The sequence below is a fragment of the Achroia grisella genome, unplaced genomic scaffold, assembly GCF_030625045.1.
Source record: "Achroia grisella isolate CSIRO2021 unplaced genomic scaffold, CSIRO_AGI_Agris_v1 utg3654, whole genome shotgun sequence".
NCBI lineage: Eukaryota > Metazoa > Arthropoda > Insecta > Lepidoptera > Pyralidae > Achroia > Achroia grisella.
The window spans coordinates 451,217-471,490 of NW_026712822.1; the positions used below are offsets into that span (position 1 = coordinate 451,217).

At 33.9% G+C, this 20,274-nt stretch overlaps 1 protein-coding gene across 1 annotated transcript in view; it reads right to left on the reverse strand.

Annotated features, from left to right (window-relative positions):
* Positions 1 to 7,896: 7,896 nt before the first annotated feature.
* Positions 7,897 to 20,274, reverse strand: part of LOC131844012 (uncharacterized) — a 31,287-nt gene continuing 18,909 nt past the window's right edge. The window contains exons 5-6 of the mRNA XM_059192796.1: positions 8,945 to 10,209; positions 7,897 to 8,500 (exon numbers count right to left, since the gene is read on the reverse strand). Coding sequence (XP_059048779.1) covers positions 8,275 to 8,500; positions 8,945 to 10,209 — 1,491 coding nt within the window. The 3' untranslated portion in view covers positions 7,897 to 8,274. The remainder of the gene's footprint in view (positions 8,501 to 8,944; positions 10,210 to 20,274) is intronic.

Sequence of the window (20,274 nt, forward strand, 5' to 3'; positions counted from 1 at the left end):
GTAAAAGTACATATGGCGGACTTAACGCCTTACGCCATTTTCTACCAGTCAACCGCAGGTTGTGCAGAGAAACTGTAGCCGGTGCAAATGTAATCAATATGAAAATAATACCTATGTCATAAATCTAAATATATATAACTCAAAGGTGACTGACATAGTGATCTATCAACGCACAGCCCAAACCACTGGACGGATCGGGCTGAAATTGGCATGCAGGTAGATGTTATGTCGTAGGCATCCGCTAAGAAAGGATTTTGATTAATTCTACCCCCAAGGGGATAAAATAGGGATAAATAATGAAAGTTTATATGAAACTTTGTCAATTTTAAATCGATCGGGCTGAGACTTTGCATGCATAAAGCTACTATGACGTAGGCATTCCCTACGAAAGGATTTTTATAAATTCCACCCCTAAGGGGATAAATTATCGCGAGCGAAGCCACGGGCAAAAGCTAGTAATATATATTTACTAAAAGTAAGTACATGTAAACATACAGGCTATAGGCACTAAAGAACTGATAGAAATACTTAAGCACCATTTTTTTTGTAAATACATAACAAACATAGCGGCCGACCGTTATGAACACTCGTGAATCTACACTATAGCGAGTAAAACTGAGTTCCTTGTCAGTTCTTCTCATCTCGAAATCGTTCCGAACTGACGGTAGATTTGACATATCATAAGAGTCTGTAGTAGACCTACATGAATAAAGATATTTCGAATTTGAACCAGTAAAGCGGCGTGCTAAACCACTGGACCGCTGAGGTCGTCAAAACCTATAACTGGAAAAGTAAGTGAATTTCTTTTTTAATCTTTTTCCACTTAAACATGGGCACATCATTAGTAACGGAGAATGAAATTTTGACATTTGACACTATCCTGATAAATACAAATGTCTTGGTCACGGATAGACCCGTGATTTCTTCAACAATTGCTATATGTACAATGGTAAATAGATCGTTTATATTATGTAAACAGAGATTTTACTAAGAGCGCTAAACATCTGTTAGAAACACTTAAATAAATTATAATTTGTATAGAATATATTTTATTGACTCGTGTTGTGTCAATAGTAAATTACAAAAAATAACAATTTTTAATGTTTGTAAATGGCTTATATATTTACTGAGCAAAGCTTATTTATTACTCACTAAACGATTACTTGAATGACGAGCGTGCATGGCAATAGTTGTTCATGCACCTGATTTTCTTTTAATATTAGACATAGAGACCTATATAAATATACATTGTAAATATACGGTCTATAAAAAAAAGTAATTCAATAGATCAAATTGAGAAAAACTGGCAAGGATCAGTTCCTTGCCTCTATCTATATACTGAACTGGACGGTAGGGAAAAAATTAAAATTATGTAAAAATTTGACGTTCATAAGCGGCTAAAAGGTCCTACATGAATAAATGATATTTGAATTTTGAATTTTGCATTTCATGTAATTATAAACAATAATAACATAAAATGTACAACCATTTACAAACATTAAAAAAATAGAGTAAATGTGGACCGCAACTCAGCATAATGACGGCCTCGATGGTATATCGTTTAATCATTACATAGTATAAAACAAAGTCGCTATCACGGTCTGTCCGTCCCCATGTTTGCTTAAATCTTTAAAACTACGCAACGGATTATGAAGCGGTTCTTTTTAATAAATAGAGTAATTCTAGAGGAAGGTTTCTATGTATAATACATGTACATCCGGGCGAAGCCGGTGCGAGTAGTTAGTATATTTATTTTTGCACCGATAACGAGGAAAATACCATAAAAAATATTTATTCTCAGACAGATTTATGAATCAATACACACATTCAACATATCATATAGCAACAGGGGGCATCGTCATAAAACAGCATACAATAATAACAAAATTAATGCACATGGGAAAACGAATGGCGCGCGATGACGGCGCTCATAAAATAAAAAGGCGAAATTAAATTCAGTCAGGCCGCGAATTTAATGATTTTATCAAAACCGGTTGGCGACATAAATTACCGATAATCGACGGTTTCGGCCGCGAGGGGACGGGGCGGGGCCCCGTGTACCCATCCCCGTGGATTTATAGAATTTGTTCCTCAATAATTTTTCGACAATTATCATAATTATTCAATGACTCGTTGTCTGCGGGAGCGGTTCAATAATTTTAATGATGCATTATCTACCCGCGAGGGTAATGGAAAGAATAACATAAAAAAACGTACTTTCTGTGTGCATTTGTGTAGTATATATAGTCTGTGGTATAATTAATGTTCTTGTTTATAACGTACTCTGTGCAGTTGACAGAGTCTGTATTGTAAAATGGCGGGGACGGTCAAACTAAATGTGAAACGCAAATTAAGTTTTTATTTAAATACAGTACAATTTGCCGGTTCTATTTATATATTTTACATTATTGTTTATTAAAATCAAAGACATGTGAATATATTTCAATTGTTTTTAAATATTTTTATATGTAAAAGAAATTAAACACTTTCTACCGTACCTATGTTTTTATTTGCCTCTTTATATATGGATACAATGCTAGGCTGTGTATCTGTGAGAAACAACTGAAAATCAGCCCTGGAAACTATGTTTCCAGCATTATAAATACATAACCCTGGACAATTATTACTATTTATGATAATATAATAGGACTGATTATAAGCTGTGGTCTTGTAAATACGTCCTTGCGTATGTCTCTGGGCAGTGCCTGAACATCACTGGTTTGCGGCTTGTAGGCTGCAAACAATACACTGAGGTGCTGCTTTTTTGCGTATGGGCTATGAACACTAGGGATGTTATGGATATGAAATTTCGGATACGGATACGGATGCGGATATGAAATTATTTCGGATAATTTCGGTTACGGATATTAATGTTTTAATGAATTTTTAAAGTTATATACAAATAGCTAAAAAAACGGTTACATAACGCGTCTCAATTAGGCTTCGACCCTATCCGATATTATCCGAAACATTTATTTCGGATTCGGTTACGGTTACGGATATTTTTTAAATCGGATATCCCATAGTTTCGGGGATACTCCCGTAGTTATGGGTATAAAACAACTCATATAACTACTTTAGATACTTGTAAATACATACATAATATACATAGAAAACACCCAGACCGATACAAACAATCATACTCATAAATACAAATGTTTGCTCCGTGCGAGGTATCAAACCCGCGACCAACGGATGTAAATCGCTAGACCGTAACCACTAGACCACCGAGGCTGTCAAATCTACAACTATTTAAATAACTAGAAACCAAGTTTAAATTTCATGGAAATAGTTTTAGGACTGAATTATACGTAACAACTATTCGTTTACGTGAAATATTAGTTCCAGCTAGCTGTACTTGCGACTTTGTTCGCGTGGAATTTTATTTTATTTTTGTAATATAAAAGTAGCCTAAGTTTATTTATTTATTCATCCAAAACAATACAAATTGTGTAGGATAACAGAATAGTAACATTACAGTAAATTTTTGTCAACAACATAACAGCACAGCTAGCACAGTGCAGTAGGTGTCATAAGTCTTTATGTTAAGTTACTCCTTATCACATCAGCTACCTACCAAAAAAGTCCCGTCAAAATCGGTCCAGCCATTTCAGAGATTACCCCGAACAAGCAGACAGACAGACAAATATTGTAAAAAATGTTATTTTCATGTATGTACCGTATTTATATTCATATGCATGTAGTAAAAACGGTTATTTCAATATTACAAACAGACACTCCAATTTTATTTATATCTGTAGATGTCAATATAGAGCTGTGCTGTATTATTGCAGTATTAGAGAGTATCTGTGTTTCAACAGGGCATAGATCTGAGGTCCGGAGTGCTAGGGAGCCGCGAGAAATTGAATCAAAACATTTAATATTTATTTTGTGACGGCGCACTGCACAGCGGCTGCCATCTCTCGTATGCGACGGATGGGACTCGGCGATTTGTTAGAGATGCATCAACTTGAGTTAACTCGAGTTGAATTTTGCCAACTCGAGTTGGAAGAATTCAACTGGTAAATGAATGCATCAAGTGAAAGACCGAGAGCATGAGTCTGTCATCGAATCAACAATGACATGAAATTTTCCGATCATTTCATATCATACAATTTTCACTCGTCACAAATATTTCAATATTGATTTGAGGTTGTTATAATTTTTTTTTCGCATATTCGTCCGATTATGTTATCATTTAAAAAGATTATGCGTTCCATAAGTCCTTCCGCGGCTTCAAAGTGCCATTTCTACTCGCCCCCTATAGTTAGGTGAAGCTTTCAAGGCTAGCTGCGCCCAAAAACTTTAGAATTGTTCGAAAAAATAAAAAAAAACTTTTTATTCCAGATAACTTGAGTCAACTCGAGTTAACTCGAGTCATGTTAATTACGAGTTAGCACATCTCTACTATTTGTTGCTATATTTTTTTAGTAGAGCGATTGGTTTGAATTCGGTATATATAGTCTATTATTGCTTAGACAATAGGAATTACTGTTTGTTTGTAATATTGCATTATTGTACAATACTTATCTAAATATATATAACTCAAAGGTGACTGACTGACTGACATAGTGATCTATCAACGCACAGCCCAAACCATGAAACGGAGCGGGCTGAGATTTGGATTTTGAAGCGGATTTTTTTAATAGATAGAATAATTCTAGAGTGTAAAACTACTAAAGTTTTATATGTATAATACATCCATGCAGGTAGATGTTATGACGTAGGCATCCGCTAAGAAAGGATTTTGATTAATTCTACTTATTTTTAAACTGTTAAATAAAAAAAAAAGACATTCAAAGTTTGTAAAAATTTTACCCTAATTTATACTACGATGGTGGCAAACAAGCATACAACTTATCTTTTTTTTTCGGACTACTCTAATGCTGTTGGCCGCAGCTGGCCTTTACAGCTTCACCGGACGTTAGGGAGCGAGTGCAGATGGCACTCCAAACCCGCAGAAGGACTTATGGAGCGGTTGAAGGCCAACTCCTGCCTGACGGATACGACTTTAGTCTGAGGGCACCGCTAGGGGTTCGAACCTCGGCTCAGGCCGTCGTAATTTCGATCCCCGTTCGAATTGGACGAGAGATCTATCGGAGGGGGCAACTCATCTGATGGTAAGGTTAGTTCAGACACAGATAACATAATGTTACATAATTTAGACTAGGTTTAAATTTTTTATTTTCACGTATTTTTCGACATAGAATAAGAAAATTAATTAATTTTTTAATATACCGCCACATTGGTTTTACAGATTAGCGAATAAGAATAGACAATGGACAAGAAAAAAAATCCCATATTTTTTTAATTAATAATGGGTTTGCGCTTGGTCTTACCTCATCGGATGGTAAATGATGGTAAGGAGGATGGGATGTAGGATGTAGCGCGCTTACCCAGAAGATATTATATATATTCGTCCATCTCCTTTTCAATGATGGAAAAGGCAAAGATTCTTAGAACGTACAGCTTACAAGAAACTTGGCTGGTGCTCGTTTTTTTCCTCTTTATTTATTTTAGGAACTTAGTATCACAGCATATTAGTTTTAGTGTATGTTTGAATAAAAATATTCACATATTTAAATAAATAATAATAATAATCTTAGGACAATTCACACAGCGACATCTAGACCCAAGTTAAGCTAACTAAAGCTTGTGTTATGGGTACTAGATAACTGATACAAATACATAGATAATTTTTTTCGTAAATACATACATATTATACATAGAAAACACCCAGACCGATACAAACAATCATACTCATGAATACAAATGTTTGTGCTGTGCGAGAAGACCATCGAGGTCGTCGGTAAATGTATGCTATGTTTTTTTTTTTAAATCTATGAAAATGGATTATAAAATTAAGTCCTTAAGGTATTATGTAAAGATTTCCTGAGACATAAATGGCGTATTTGTGTACTGGCCCCGCTTGCTGTGTACAGGAATCATCTGGTATCTCTTCTATTTGATCTGCATATTTATAAATCTTGCGCGGAATGTTTGCGGAGCCTCTCAGTCGGGCCCCTCGAGCATGTTTGTAGATTTATAGTTTATTTCATTTCGCGTGAAGCTCCCGATCCACTCAGATCCCGAGTTATTGTTTCTGAAGGGAGATATAACTGGGGTTTTGTTGGGAGGAAATTGTAACGATACTTTTATTTTATCTGTACGGCTTTGGAATAACGGTTATTGGTGCTTTTGTTAAGCACTTGAAAGACTATTTTAAAGTTTAACGCCTATATTTATGAAATCACTAAACGCTAAGCTATTTTAGCTATAAAACTTTAACAGGTTTTTGTCCCTTTTCTATAAAACTGTTTTGTCCCTTTTCTTTAGAATAATTAGAATTTAAGTGACTATAATCCGTAATCATTATTATAGTATTTTACATTATTTATTTGGTTTGTGTATAAAGGGTATACAAATTACATGAATTTATTTCTCCAATACAGCACTGATTTTGATGATTCTTTTACGTTTTTTTTAATGGACATTGATTATCCTCCGTGTTAGCTCCGTAATTATTATGGTAATTTATGATACATACCCTTAATACCACCATAATATCAAATTCACATAGCTACTGTAAAAATACCATAAATAAAAAATAACACCCAGGTGTATTTAGTGTAGAAATTTTGAACAATTGTTCTTATTTGAAAAGCAAGAATTTTTATTTATTCTAAATTTATATTAGTTCTAATAATATGTATTAATTTATTTAAATTTTTTTATGTTCTGAGGATATTCAAATTCAAATTAAAAAATCATTTATTCATGTAGAACATTTTAGCCGCTTATGAACGTCAGGTTTTTACATTATAATTTTTTTCCCTACCGTCCAGTTCGGTATATATATCCAATTGAGAAGAACTGGCAAGAAACTCAATTGTGTTACTTTTTTTTTTAAAAGCCAGTTTATTTACAATGTATAGGTATTTATATAGGTGTCTATGTCTAACATTAAATGAAAATCCCGTGCATGAACAACTATTGGCATGCACGCTCGTCATTCAAGTAATCGTTTTGTGAGTAATAGGCTTTGCTCAGTAAATAAGATTTAACAATTGTTTTGAATTTATTTAAGGGCAATTCCAATATATACTTGTTCTATTGTTATAATTCCAATATATAATGAGTTTCTTGTCAGTTCTTCTGATCTCGAAATCACTCCGTACTGACGGTAGATTTGAAATATCATAAGAGTCTGTAAGACCTACATGAATAAAGATATTTTGAATTTGACTTCTATAATAACACTTCTTAATATGCGTTAAATGTATTTAAACTTAACATTAATCTTGTTATTTAATACGAGATAAAATAAACAACACCCAGTAATCCTATTCGTCTTGTTATTTAATGTGAGATAAAATAAACAACACCTAAATTATTAGTTAAATACCAATATTGTCATAAGATTTGTACATTTAGTGTTAACACTAATTTAGTATAATATAAACTATATAACAACTAGTTTAGTGTAATATAAATAGTATAACAAAGTCTCTGTGTTGCTTGTCTTTATCACACACTATATTTAACACACAAACGTTAAATTACAATATTTGATGTATTCGTTTGCGTTACCTAGAATTATTATCAATTTTGACAGCCTCAGTGGTGTAGTGGTTTAACACACCGCTTCACTTCCGATGGTTGCGGGTTCGATCTTCGCACGGTACAAATATTTGTATTCATACGTTGTTTTGTATTGTATAAGTGTTTTGTGTATAGTAAACACCTATACATATATTATGTATTGACAAAAAAATCTAATTAAATTATTCAGTTGTCATAACACAAGCTCTGTTTAATTTGAGATTAGATGTCGCTGTCTGAATTGTCCACGAATATTATTGTTATTATCATTATATCTATTTATCACAGTTATATTAAATTTAATTAAATTATATATATATACAAATAAATAAAATTGATTTATCTGTGTAATTTCAAATTAACAGCTTTTTACGAAATGCGTATAAGGGAATATATATACGGTATTTACATCAAATATATTTATTTTTTAAACATTTTGTCTGTCTTCTTGCTAATCTCTCATAAAAATAAGGGACTTACATTAAAAATATTAAATTTTAAACATTTTGTCTGTCCATCTGTTTCTTCTTGCTAATCTCTGAAGTGGCTAGACCAATTTTGACCAGACTTTTAATATATGAATATCTAATATTATATTAGGCTACTTTATTTTATAAAAAAAAATAACTTTTCTAGGCGGATAAAGTTGCCTTGTTAATATTAAAAATTACCCTATATTTTGTTATTTTGTTCTACATTACACTGCTGGCTGCTGTCGCACGGTACGTATCCCTTATGTCCGTATGTGCACAGTAGATCCAGGAAGAATCCTCTGGAGCTTGGTCGCGGGTTCCTGCTCACCGACAGTCTGTGGTCCAGGTGCATCACGTACGACGCGCTGCCAGTAGACGCTGGCCAAATCACTGGCAGCAACTTGGTGCGCCGTGGTGTTGGATTTCTAGGAGATAAAGAAACGACAGTTATTTTATCAAGATAATAACAATATCTCAGGACGATTCAAGCAGAGCTAGACCCAAGCTAAGCAGAGCTTAGTTATGGGTACAAACAACTGTTAGAAATACACAGATATTTTTTTGTAAATACATATATAGTATACATAGAAAACACCCAGACCGATACAAAAGATCATACTTATGAATACAAGTGTTTGTACTTTCCGAGGAATCGAACCCGCGACCATCGGAAGTAACCCATTGACCACCTGGCCATCACATTAAAAGAAAATTCTAAAATATATATTAATAATATATATAAAAAAAATATCCTACATTTAGCAATATAAATGTAAATAAAATATACACATAAATAAAAATATAGATATGTACATACAGAAAATAACTTTAGTATGATTTAACTTTGAAATGTCAGCATAATAACATACCCGTGTTTCATAAAGTTTGTTAGCATTGCAGTGAGCCGGTCGATGAACAGCTTATCAGAGTTTGACAGCAATAATGATAGTCCTGCCGGCTTGAACACGTAGAAAATGTCATCTGAGTGGGAAGCACCTTTCAGTTCCACGCTTTGTCCTAATAAAGCCTTTGCGAAATTCCTCCCCCCTTGATACGAAAATACATAATTATATACTGGCTGTTCAGAATAATCAGTCATCAGATCAGAAAAGGCGTCTGTTGTAGACTCAGCAATCCAATCCGAATAGAATTTTACTACACCATTTATAGAGGAATCCACTCTTTTCTTCCCAAAGTAATGAGATCGAAATTTGTTAGAGATTACTTCTTTATCTTCTTCTGAACACCACGAGAAGACCGAGGGTAGTCTCTCTACAAAATTCTGTTCCCAATCCTCCAATGATTTCGCATCATTAAGTCCGTAGAACAGTGAACCCTCCAGATCTGTAGCTCCAGCCAAAATTGGTACTTTATTGAAATCACCAGATTTTATAATATTGTAAGGTGTATCATGAAAGAAAGGATCAGTGAAGTTATTATCTACACAAGGAGTGTACTTGAAATATCTAGTATTGTCTGAAGTACCAACAGTCGCAGTTAAAATGTCAGGTACAGACGCCTTAAAGAATATGTTGAAAAGGTTTTCTTCACTATTATCTGTTATCGGTGTTGACGTTAGTTTTTCGGCATCCTGAACTGCTGGTCTGGTAGGTTCTAAATTAAAAGCCCATGGACTTAAAGAGTTACCACTCATTAGAATTATTTTATGAAACAATCCTTTGCTTTTCTCTGATAGCATATGCATAGCAGCCGAACTGGCGCCTGCACTTTGTCCAATTAATGTGACGTTGTCCGGATCGCCACCGAACGCTGCAATGTTTTTCTTTATCCATTTCAGAGCTGCTACTTGGTCCTTCAATCCAAGATTTGCGACATCGTTCAAACATAAAAAACCCAACACTCCAAGTCGGTAATTTACTATAACTGCCGTTACATTTTTAGTGACTAAGAATTCAGGATCGTAGTGACCCTTGCTGCCGTAGTAGTAAGCTCCTCCGTGGATGTACATTAAAACCGGGAAATTGTCACCGACCTTAGCATGGTCAGGTGTATAAACGTCTAGTTGAAGGCAATCTTCATTATAAGTTTGGATAAAGGAGAATGCTTGAGCGCAGCATCCGAATATATCAACTGCATTAAATATCCCTTTCCAGTTTTCTGGTTCTTTTGGTGGCTGAAATCATAAATAATAAAAATTTCTGTTTATATATTTGTCTATTTAGGAAGAGATAGACTATCCTTTGCGAAAACAGTTTAAAAAAAAATACTTAAGTCTATAACTATATCTATACTAGACGTATTGTATGTACAAATTTATATGAAGGGGAGACCTGGTGTCTAAGGTACAGGCTATGGCATAGTTTGGGTTCTAGATTTCCCACAAATTCTATTTGTTATTTTTTATTGTTGGCATTTATATAATAAACTGTAATTATGTAATTTGTGGAGATTAAATAAAATTTATTATTATTATATTATTCATACTTGTTCAATAAGAATATTCATAAGAATTGTGAATATTACATCTCCATCTAATATAGCAACATCACAAAGGGAAGTGCCACAAGGTACACTACTAGGACCCGTCAAGGTATTGGTAGATTTTGACATAAATTCTATTGGTAATGTTAATTTATAGATATACTACTACTATTCCAAATGACTGACTGTACAGACAAATATAATATTAATGATAAGAAGTAGAGAATATGAAAATGTAAATCAAAGAAGATAAGATAAGGTACGGGGGGGGGGGAAAGTGGTACGTAAGCACTGTGCGGGGTTTCACCCTGTAAAGGGACCGTTCGGAGGCACTGTGCGGGTGATTCTTTACTTTGCGTATTTTGGATGACATGGGGGTAGGGGAGTCTAGATGATGACTACGTCATCGGCAGTTATTTACTTTTTACACGAATCGCAACACTCACATTGTCTTTGCTAAAACAGCAATACATTAATTGAAAAATGTTTACGTTACCATGAGGGGAGGGGTAAAAGCTTTGCTAACTTTAGCTAACAAGGGGGATTGGGTAAATATTTGTAATATCCTATTACAATTATTTTAATACTCCGCTATTTAAAAAAATATAAATTATTTTTAAAATATTGGAGTGGCCAAAGGGCGAATTGCGCGGTACTACGTATTACTAGAGTTGCCAGATTTTATTCAGCCTATAAGGGATAAACGCTTAAATAGACAAAAAAATACTTGAATTTAGTTTTTTACCCGGGACAAATTATCAGAAGACAAATTGTTTAGCGTAGATCGATCGATTTAATAATAAAAAACGGAGCACGATTCGAATACGGGACAGAGTGAGTCCCGCCGGGACATTTCAAAATACGGGACGTCTGGCAACGCTACGTATTACCCAAATACGTTATAATTTTTAAATAGTCACTCAGTAGCTATTACACAATATTTTTTTTAAATGACTGAGTGTCAAAAGGCAAATTGCTCATTGTTATACGGCTATGTATATGAATATTCAAAGCACGTTTGGATTTATTATAGTCATTCATCATCCATCCATAGTAGTAACATTTTAGAAGTAAAAATAATTGCACTTCACATTTAACATAATGTATTCCATTGAGGATTATACGTTTACATAGTATAAAAAAAGTAGTTGTCTGTTTATGCTTAAATTTTTAAAACTCAGCAATGGATTTTTTGGATAGAGTGATTCAAGAGGAAGGTTTATATGTATAATACATGTACACCTGTGCGAAGCCGGGCGAGTAACTAGTATAGTATAAAACAAAGTCGCTGGCGCTGTCTGTCCGTCTCTATGTATACTTAATATTTAAAACTCAGCAATGGATTTTTTGGATAGAGTGATTCAAGAGGAAGGTTTATATGTATAATACATGTACACCCGGGCGAGTAGCTAGTAATATAAAAGAGACATTTAAAGAACGTCTGAACATAATATTAAAGAAACAGAGGATAAAAAAAATATTTATTTAATGCTCATGTACGTTCAAATTATACGTGAGTACAGAAATAATAAAATAAAACTAAATTAAATTACTAAAATATTATATAATTAACAAAAATATGGAGCAAACAAAATGGTAATCAACATAAAGAAGGAAAAATGACAAAACATAAATAATTAACAAAAAAAACTCATAAGTATTAAAATCATAACGCTCCCTTTTTACTTAAATATAATAAATTTTAGGAACTAGACTTTAAATATAAAACTTTGGGAGGTAATTTCCTAAAATATTTAAGTTAATGCAAGAAAAAAATCAATTTTTTATACAATATAAAGTAGTCCATTTGAGTGTCATAATAATATTTTCCTTGGACAATTAACACAGCGCCATCTAGTCCCAAGCTAAGCAGAGTTTGTGTTATGGGTACTAGCCTGGATAATGCACACAGTGCCATCCCAAGTCCCAAGCTAAGCAGAGCTTGTGTATTTATGTGTATTTATTTTTATCAGTTGTCTAGTATCCATAGGTACTAGACAACTGATAAAAATAAATAACCCTAGAAAATTTACACAGCACCATCTAGTCCCAAGTTAAGTAGAGCTTGTGTTATTTGCTAGACAACTCATAAATATTTCTTTAAATACATACATAATACACATAGAAAACATCCAACCGACACAAACAATCATACTCATATATCTCCAAAATTTGAATTTTCATAACTGTGTATTATTGTAAACATGTACAACATTTATTTGAAATGAATACGAAACAATACGAGCTGAGTTTTTGTCAGTTCTTCTCATCTCGATATCATTCCGAACTGACGGTAGATTTGACATATCATAAGAGTCTGTAATAGACCTACATGAATAAAGATATTTTGAATTTGAATACAAATGTTTGTCCTGTGTAAGAAATCAAATCCACGAGAATTTTAAGTAAAGCCTCTATTTCATTGAGTCTGTCAAATAAACTATTGAAAGGTACTTAGTTTTAAAAACGAAAAACATCTGATTTGACGTCGTTGTAATAAAATATTAATCTAATAGTTGATTTTAACAACTAACATACAAATATAACATCGTCATTGCCTTGTCTTTATCTATATAACGTTGAGTAATAAATATTACACGTTTCTAAAAGGCAGGACCAAAGTTCAAGTATGTACCAGTACAGTAGGTGAATACATTTTTTTTTATTTTTTTATTTTGATACTGTTATTGTAACTGATTTCGGTTTTTGTGAGCATTGAATATTGTAATTCATACTATATATATTTATATTTGTGTATCCTAGATCTTATTTAATATATTTTTTTTTGTGTTTAAATTATATGATCTGTATGTAGTAAAAAACCCGCATCTTAGTTTTTTTTTTTTGAGTAATAACATGCCTGAAAACCAGCGTGTATAGGTGCACCTCACTAAGGTTGTGCTTATATAACCGCTGAGGCAGCTCCTATTGCCAACTTCCATGTTATTATTTATTTCTTGTTTTGTGTCTTATTGTAAATTGTATTATGTGTGTTATGTTGGCAATAAATGAATTATCTATCTATCTATCTACATAATACCGGTGTATCAGTTCGGTAGAACCGATGATGCTTTGAGAGACCCAGCTTATGTAAGACGATCACACACGCCAGTCTCTGTGGAAAGATAACCAAGCACTACTTACATATAGCCGAATCGTCGTATATTCCCCTGGAAGGGCCGGTGACCAATTTTCCCTTGTTCCGTTTTGCTCTTCGGGTTTCCACTTCGGATCTGCTGTCCACTTCAGGTTTGACATCTTGAGGAATGATGATGGTTTTATAACACTTAGCTACGTTGCAACCGCCGTTCCCATCGAATCGAGAGACAAGAGTTCTGATCACGAAAATTGCGTGATCAGCCGACTGCTGTTACGATTGGTATAGTACGACCAGTCAAGAAACTGGTCAGTGATTGGTCATTTCAATTCACTCAGACTGCGTGTGTGAAACGTATATATAAATTAATAAAAATGATGACGAAATAACAGGATTCGATGGTTTAGCGGATGAACACTCCGCTTTACTTTCTGAAGGTCGCGGGTTCGATTCTGAATATATTTTTAAATAGATTTATGTAGGTAGGTATATAAATAGTCTAGTTTCTATAGTACGTTTTAAGTGGGAGTACACAGTATTGTTAATAATAAATCTGGACAAATCATACAACGCCATCTAGTCTCAAGCTAAGAGCTTGTGTTATGGGTACTAGAAAATATATATAAATACTTAGATACATTTTTTTAAATAATATTCATACATTACATAAAAAACACCCTTAATGATGTAAACAATCATACTCATGCACACAAATGTTTGCAACGTGGAAGGAATCGAATCCACGACCATCGGCAGCTAAGCAGTGTACCAAACCATTTGACTACCAAGGCCGTCAATAAAAACAACACCTTATTGTGTGATCTTCAGAATTCTTTATTCCTTTCAGTAGAATAGAATATAAAATTATTTATGGAAATAAACTTTTTAATCACTTTAAGACCCGTTAGGGACAAGAATTGAAGGATATTCTTAGGAACTCTAGGATACTTTCCAAAGGAGATATTTTGTTATTTTTAAACTTTCATGTTTAATATACATTATTTAAATTATTAACCGGGTCTATTTTTTTTATTGGGTTGTTCAGGCTATTGTCAGATGTTTGTAGCACCTATAGCACTGCGACGTACGTAGATCTATTGTGCTCGCCCTTTTTCACAATCAGGTCTAAGTGTACGGATACCGTGAGAGCTGTGTGCCGCGAACTTTCGTTGAACAATCTAGTGACGGTAGATGAAAAAACTGCTGTCACCTATGTACATTGACATCGCTGTTACTCCAGTCAGCTCGTGACCACGGCCAGTGCAACGTAGTCGAAACGTCGAGAGAGGTAAATACCTTTATTTGCCATAAAATTATTCGTGTTTGGACCCGGTTAATAATTTAAATTTTAAGATATTTCGTTTGTGCATGAGTGGGACTCATGCATAAACACCTACATCCTATATGGTTGTATGGGCTATGTTTCCTCTTCTGCTTGGCAAAATCTGCAAATTGTTGTCAATTCGCCATGTGTTTATTTAATTTGATGACGACCTCGGTGGTCTAGCGGTCTAGCACATCGCTTTACGTCCGATGGTCGCGGGTTCGATTCCTCGCACGGCACAAACATTTGTATTCATGAGTATGATTGTTTGTATCGGTCTGGGTGTTTTCTATGTATAATATGTATTCACGAAAAAAAAAATTATTTATGTATTTGTATCAGTTGTCTAGTAGACATAACACAAGCTTTAGCTAGTTTAACTTGGGTCTGGATGGCGCTGTGTGAATTGTCCTGAGATTATTATTATTATTATAATTTGCAGTGTCCAGTGAGGGCCCTAGTCATGATGCATGTATTGATTTAGTATTTTATATTATATTATTATTTTTATATTATATTGATTGTAGTATTTATTCGAGTAGCCCGTTATTAGGGCTTTTGAACTTCCTGGCATGTTCTGCCATTGATTGAGTGCTTCCTGTTTAGTTATTATTTCAACTAAATAATAATAATAATCTCAGGACAATTCACACAGCGCCATCTAGTCCCAAGTCAAGCTATCTAAAGCTTGTGTTACGGGTACTAGATACCTGATACAAGTACATAGATAATTTTTTGTTTTCGTAAATACATACATATTATACATAGAAAACAGACCATACTGATACAAACAATCATACTCTTGAATACAAATGTTTGTGCCGTGCGAGGAATCGAACCCGCGAACATCGGACGTAAAGCGGTGTGCTAGACCGCTAGACCACCGAGGTCGTCATATATAAATGAAATCAGTTGAGTCAATATATAAATTCCTCAATTCCTAGAGAGTGGTATCCATCATGTTCTTCTAAATTACACTGCTGCATGCTGTCGCACGGTACGTATCCCTTATGTCCGTATGTGCACAGTAGATCCAGGAAGAATCCTCTGGAGCTTGGTCGCGGGTTCCTGCTCACCGACAGTCTGTGGTCCAGGTGCATCACGTACGACGCGCTGCCAGTAGATGCTGGCCAAATCACTGGCAGCAACTTGGTGCGCCGTGGTGTTGGATTTCTGAAAATTATACCATCAGGCTTTAATATAATATTTATTCTGTCTGTATACCAGAGTCTTATAAATCTGCCAGAAAAAAGATTTAAATGTCACATAAAACACTTCCTTTGCAAAAAAAGCTTACTATAAAATTGAAGAATTCGTTAACGATAATAATGTTTTTATAGAAAAACTTAAATCCATAGCACTGACAATATTATCTGATTACACTAATAATGAGTGTGTAGCGATTTCTATGCTGACTTATCGCATGCCTCTTACTTGTTATACTGTAATTATTTATATAAAAAAAAATCAATTAAAAAGAGCAACACACAAGTTTCTTGCTCATTCTTCTTGTGATGAATCTGCATTCCGAATGAGTGGTAGAATCAAAATATGACTATTCAAAAGTGCTTGTAATGAGTTTATTTGAATAAAGATTATTTCTATTTCTATTTCTGTCTGTCTGTTTTTGATAATCTCTGAAACGGCTGGACCGAATTCGACAGTCCTGTCATTTGCAAATAGCTAATGCTATGATAAATAATTAATAATAATAAGAGTAACACTACTTTTAATTTAGTAAAACTATTCGCAAATAGCTAATGTTATAAGGAGCAACTTAACTTTTAAATTAGTAAATTGATTAATTTTAATAAAAGAAAAGTTTATATCCACGCGGACGAAGCCCCGGGTAACAGTTAGTGTTACAAAGAAGATATACTACACAATTATGATAATTTATCACGTTTATTTGATACTGATATCGTGCGATATTAATATGGGATAATTGGTGAACTAGCCTTCATTAAAAAACAGGTAGGGAAAGATAATTAACATAGCTAAATACAGGCTTTAAGGATTCAGCGTCTACCGTAATTGCTCTAGTAATTTAACTAAATTACATTAATTATTTGTTGGTACATCCTATGAAAAATGGTCAGTTAACGGATAATGAGTTTGTAGTCTAATCATTCCTATAACATTGTATTTTATTCACTACTAGCTGTTCCCGAGACTTCGTCCGCGTGGATTTAACTTTATTTTTCTAAAATAAAACTACCCTAAGTTACTCCTTATTACAGCAGCTACCTGCTAAAAAAGTCCCGACAAAATCGGTCCAGCCATTTCAGAGATTAGCCGGAACAAAAAGACAGACAAAAATGGTAAAAACCGATATTTTGGGGTATGTACCGTATTTATATTCACATACATGTAGTAAAAAACGGTTATTTTAATATTACAAACAGACACTCCAATTTTATTTATATGTATAGATAATAGTTAAATAGTTTACTTTCTAGATAATAATCATTCGTATTGATGACCACGGTGGTCTGGTGGTTTATGTTGCCTCACTTCCGATGGTTGCGGGTTCGATTCCTCACACAGTACTACGTTGTTGGTGTTTTGGTCAGGTTGTTAGCCCATCGTGGAAAAATCACTAATAAATTTATAACGATGGTTTCCAAGGACAATGGTGTGGAGATTGCTAGCAATGGCGTAGAAATAGAAATAATCTTTATTCAAATAAACTTAATATAAGCACTTTTGAATAGTCAAGTTTTTTTATTCTACCGCTTATTCGGAATGCAGACTCATCACAAGAAGAATAAGAAAGAAATTTGTGTGTTGCTCTTTTAAATAAATATTAAGTAGTTAATCTACATTACAAACAATGTTTTGACCACTGCATTAATAAAAAACGAATTTAAGAATGTGTAACATTTGTTTAGTAGCCATAACACAAGCTTTGATTAGCACAGGTTTTGGGGTTATTATTTTTATAATATTTTTCCGTGTTTTAAAATATCATACAGGTTTGTACGAGGATGAAATTACCTTCTACCGAAGGTCAAAAATCTCGTTCTGTACAAAAAATCTCGTATGGCGTACTTGTCAGGGGTCAGCAGCCTCCAGGGAAACCGGTGCTGTGCTAAATTGGTCTATATTAGTACTCAATCAGATGAGATTCATAATAGATTTATGATCATGTACACAAGAATCCTGTGTCGTAACTCAAAATCTAGGTAAAGCAGCAAAGACCATACTTATACTAGGCATACTTGTCAAAGCTATTGTTTACAGGTTTGCGAACAAATTGAATAAAAATGTAATGACTCACCCGTGCTTCATAAAGTTAGTCACCATTGTGGTGAAGCGATCTATGAATAGTTTATCAGAGTTTGTCAGCAATAACGGTAGTCCGCCCGGCTTGAACAGGTACAAAACATCATCCATATGTGCAGCACCTTTCTGGTTTAAGCCTTGACCGGATAATGCTTTGGCGAAATTTCTATTTCCCAGGTACGGGAACACATATTGATATACCGGCTGGTTAGAGTAAATAGTCATCAAATGAGAAAAAGCGTCCATTGTGGATTCTGCAACCCAATCTGAATATAAATTGATGGCACCCTGAGCAGAAAACTGCACTTTTTTTTTTCCAAAATAATGAGCGCGTAATTTCGCAGCAATTCTTGCTTTGTCTTCTTTCGAACACCATGAGAATACAGAGGGTACTCTATCGATAAAATTTTCCTCCCAATCTATTAACGATTTAGCATCATTCAGCCCGTAGAATATTAAACCCTCCATATCCGTGTTACCAGCTATTATTGGCACTTTGTTAAAATTACCAGATTTTATAATATTGTAGGGCGTATCGCGAAAGAAAGGATCGGTTAAGTTGGTATCTAAACAAGGAGTGTACTTGAAAGATCTAGTAGAAACTACAACACCAGCTGTAGCTGATAAAAGGTCAGGCAACGAAGCATTAGCAAATATATTGTAAAGATTCTCTTCACTAACACCATGTTTCGGTACCTTTGTAAGTTTTTTAGCATCCAGAGTAGCTGCTCGTGTTGGTTCTACGTTAAAAGCCCATGGAGTTAAAGAGTTACCACTGAATAAAATTGCTTTATGAAATAGGCCTTCACTCTTTTCTGATAACATGTGCATAGCAGCAGAGCTGGCGCCTGCGCTTTGACCAAATATTGTGACGTTGTCCGGATCGCCACCGAATGCTGCAATATTTTTCTTAATCCATTTCAGAGCCGTTAATTGGTCTTTCAATCCAAGATTTGCGACGTCGTGCAAACATAAAAAACCCAGCGCTCCGAGTCGGTAATTTATTATAACTGCCGTCACATTTTTGGTTACTAAGAATTCAGGGTCGTAGTGACCCTTGCTGCCGAAGTAGTAAGCTCCTCCGTGGATGTACATTAGAACTGGTAAATTGTCGCCAGGCTTGGCATGTTCAGGAGTATAAACATCAAGTTGAAGGCAGTCCTCGTTATGAGTTTGGATAAAGTAGAACTTTTGAGCACAGCATCCGATTATATTAATTGCATTAAATACTCCTTTCCATTTATGTGGTTTTTTTGGTGGCTGAAATTATAAGATTATAAAATCAATATAAATTTTATCTAAGAGTTTTATAAATGAATAACTTTACAGTATGCAATAACTACATGAAATCTGATTACCGTTATTCTAATTTAGTCAGTATCAATACTATGTTTTATTATTGTGGATATAATAAAGATAAAAATAATTCTATTTTACTTTTCTTCGCTTAGTCAGGGTTGGCTGAATTAATTATTACAATTGCATAAATTATTATTTTGTGATATAACTTTTAATTAATCGAGTATGTTCCTAAAAATCATTGTGCAAGCAATACAATTATGTGCTGCCTTTTTTTTAATAGTAGCGATGCACACACTACGTTACTCACACGTTTTTTGTACATGTATTTTATTTCGTTAACTGACCAATGCAACTGTGTATCTACTTTTTATATTTGTTTTTATATTACTGTGCCTTGTGTGTGTGTGTGTTTAACCCAAATAAAAGTGTAATCTATCTATCTAAATTAATATAAATTTTCACAATTCTATATCATCTATGTAATTTCACAGATAGTTATTTTCATTCACAGCGATCTAATTATTAACTATTTGCTAATCCCTTATACATAAAAACACTAAACCTGCAATAAAGCTATTTTAGCATTTGAACTATTTTGTCCTGTCTGTCTGTCTTTTTATATACTCTCTTAAAATATCTTATAGTTAAAATAGATTTGTAATACATACATTTCTTTTAATATTATGCCTCTGTGATATGAATTATGATTTTGATGATATATATGCTACGTCATGAATGAATATGTATTT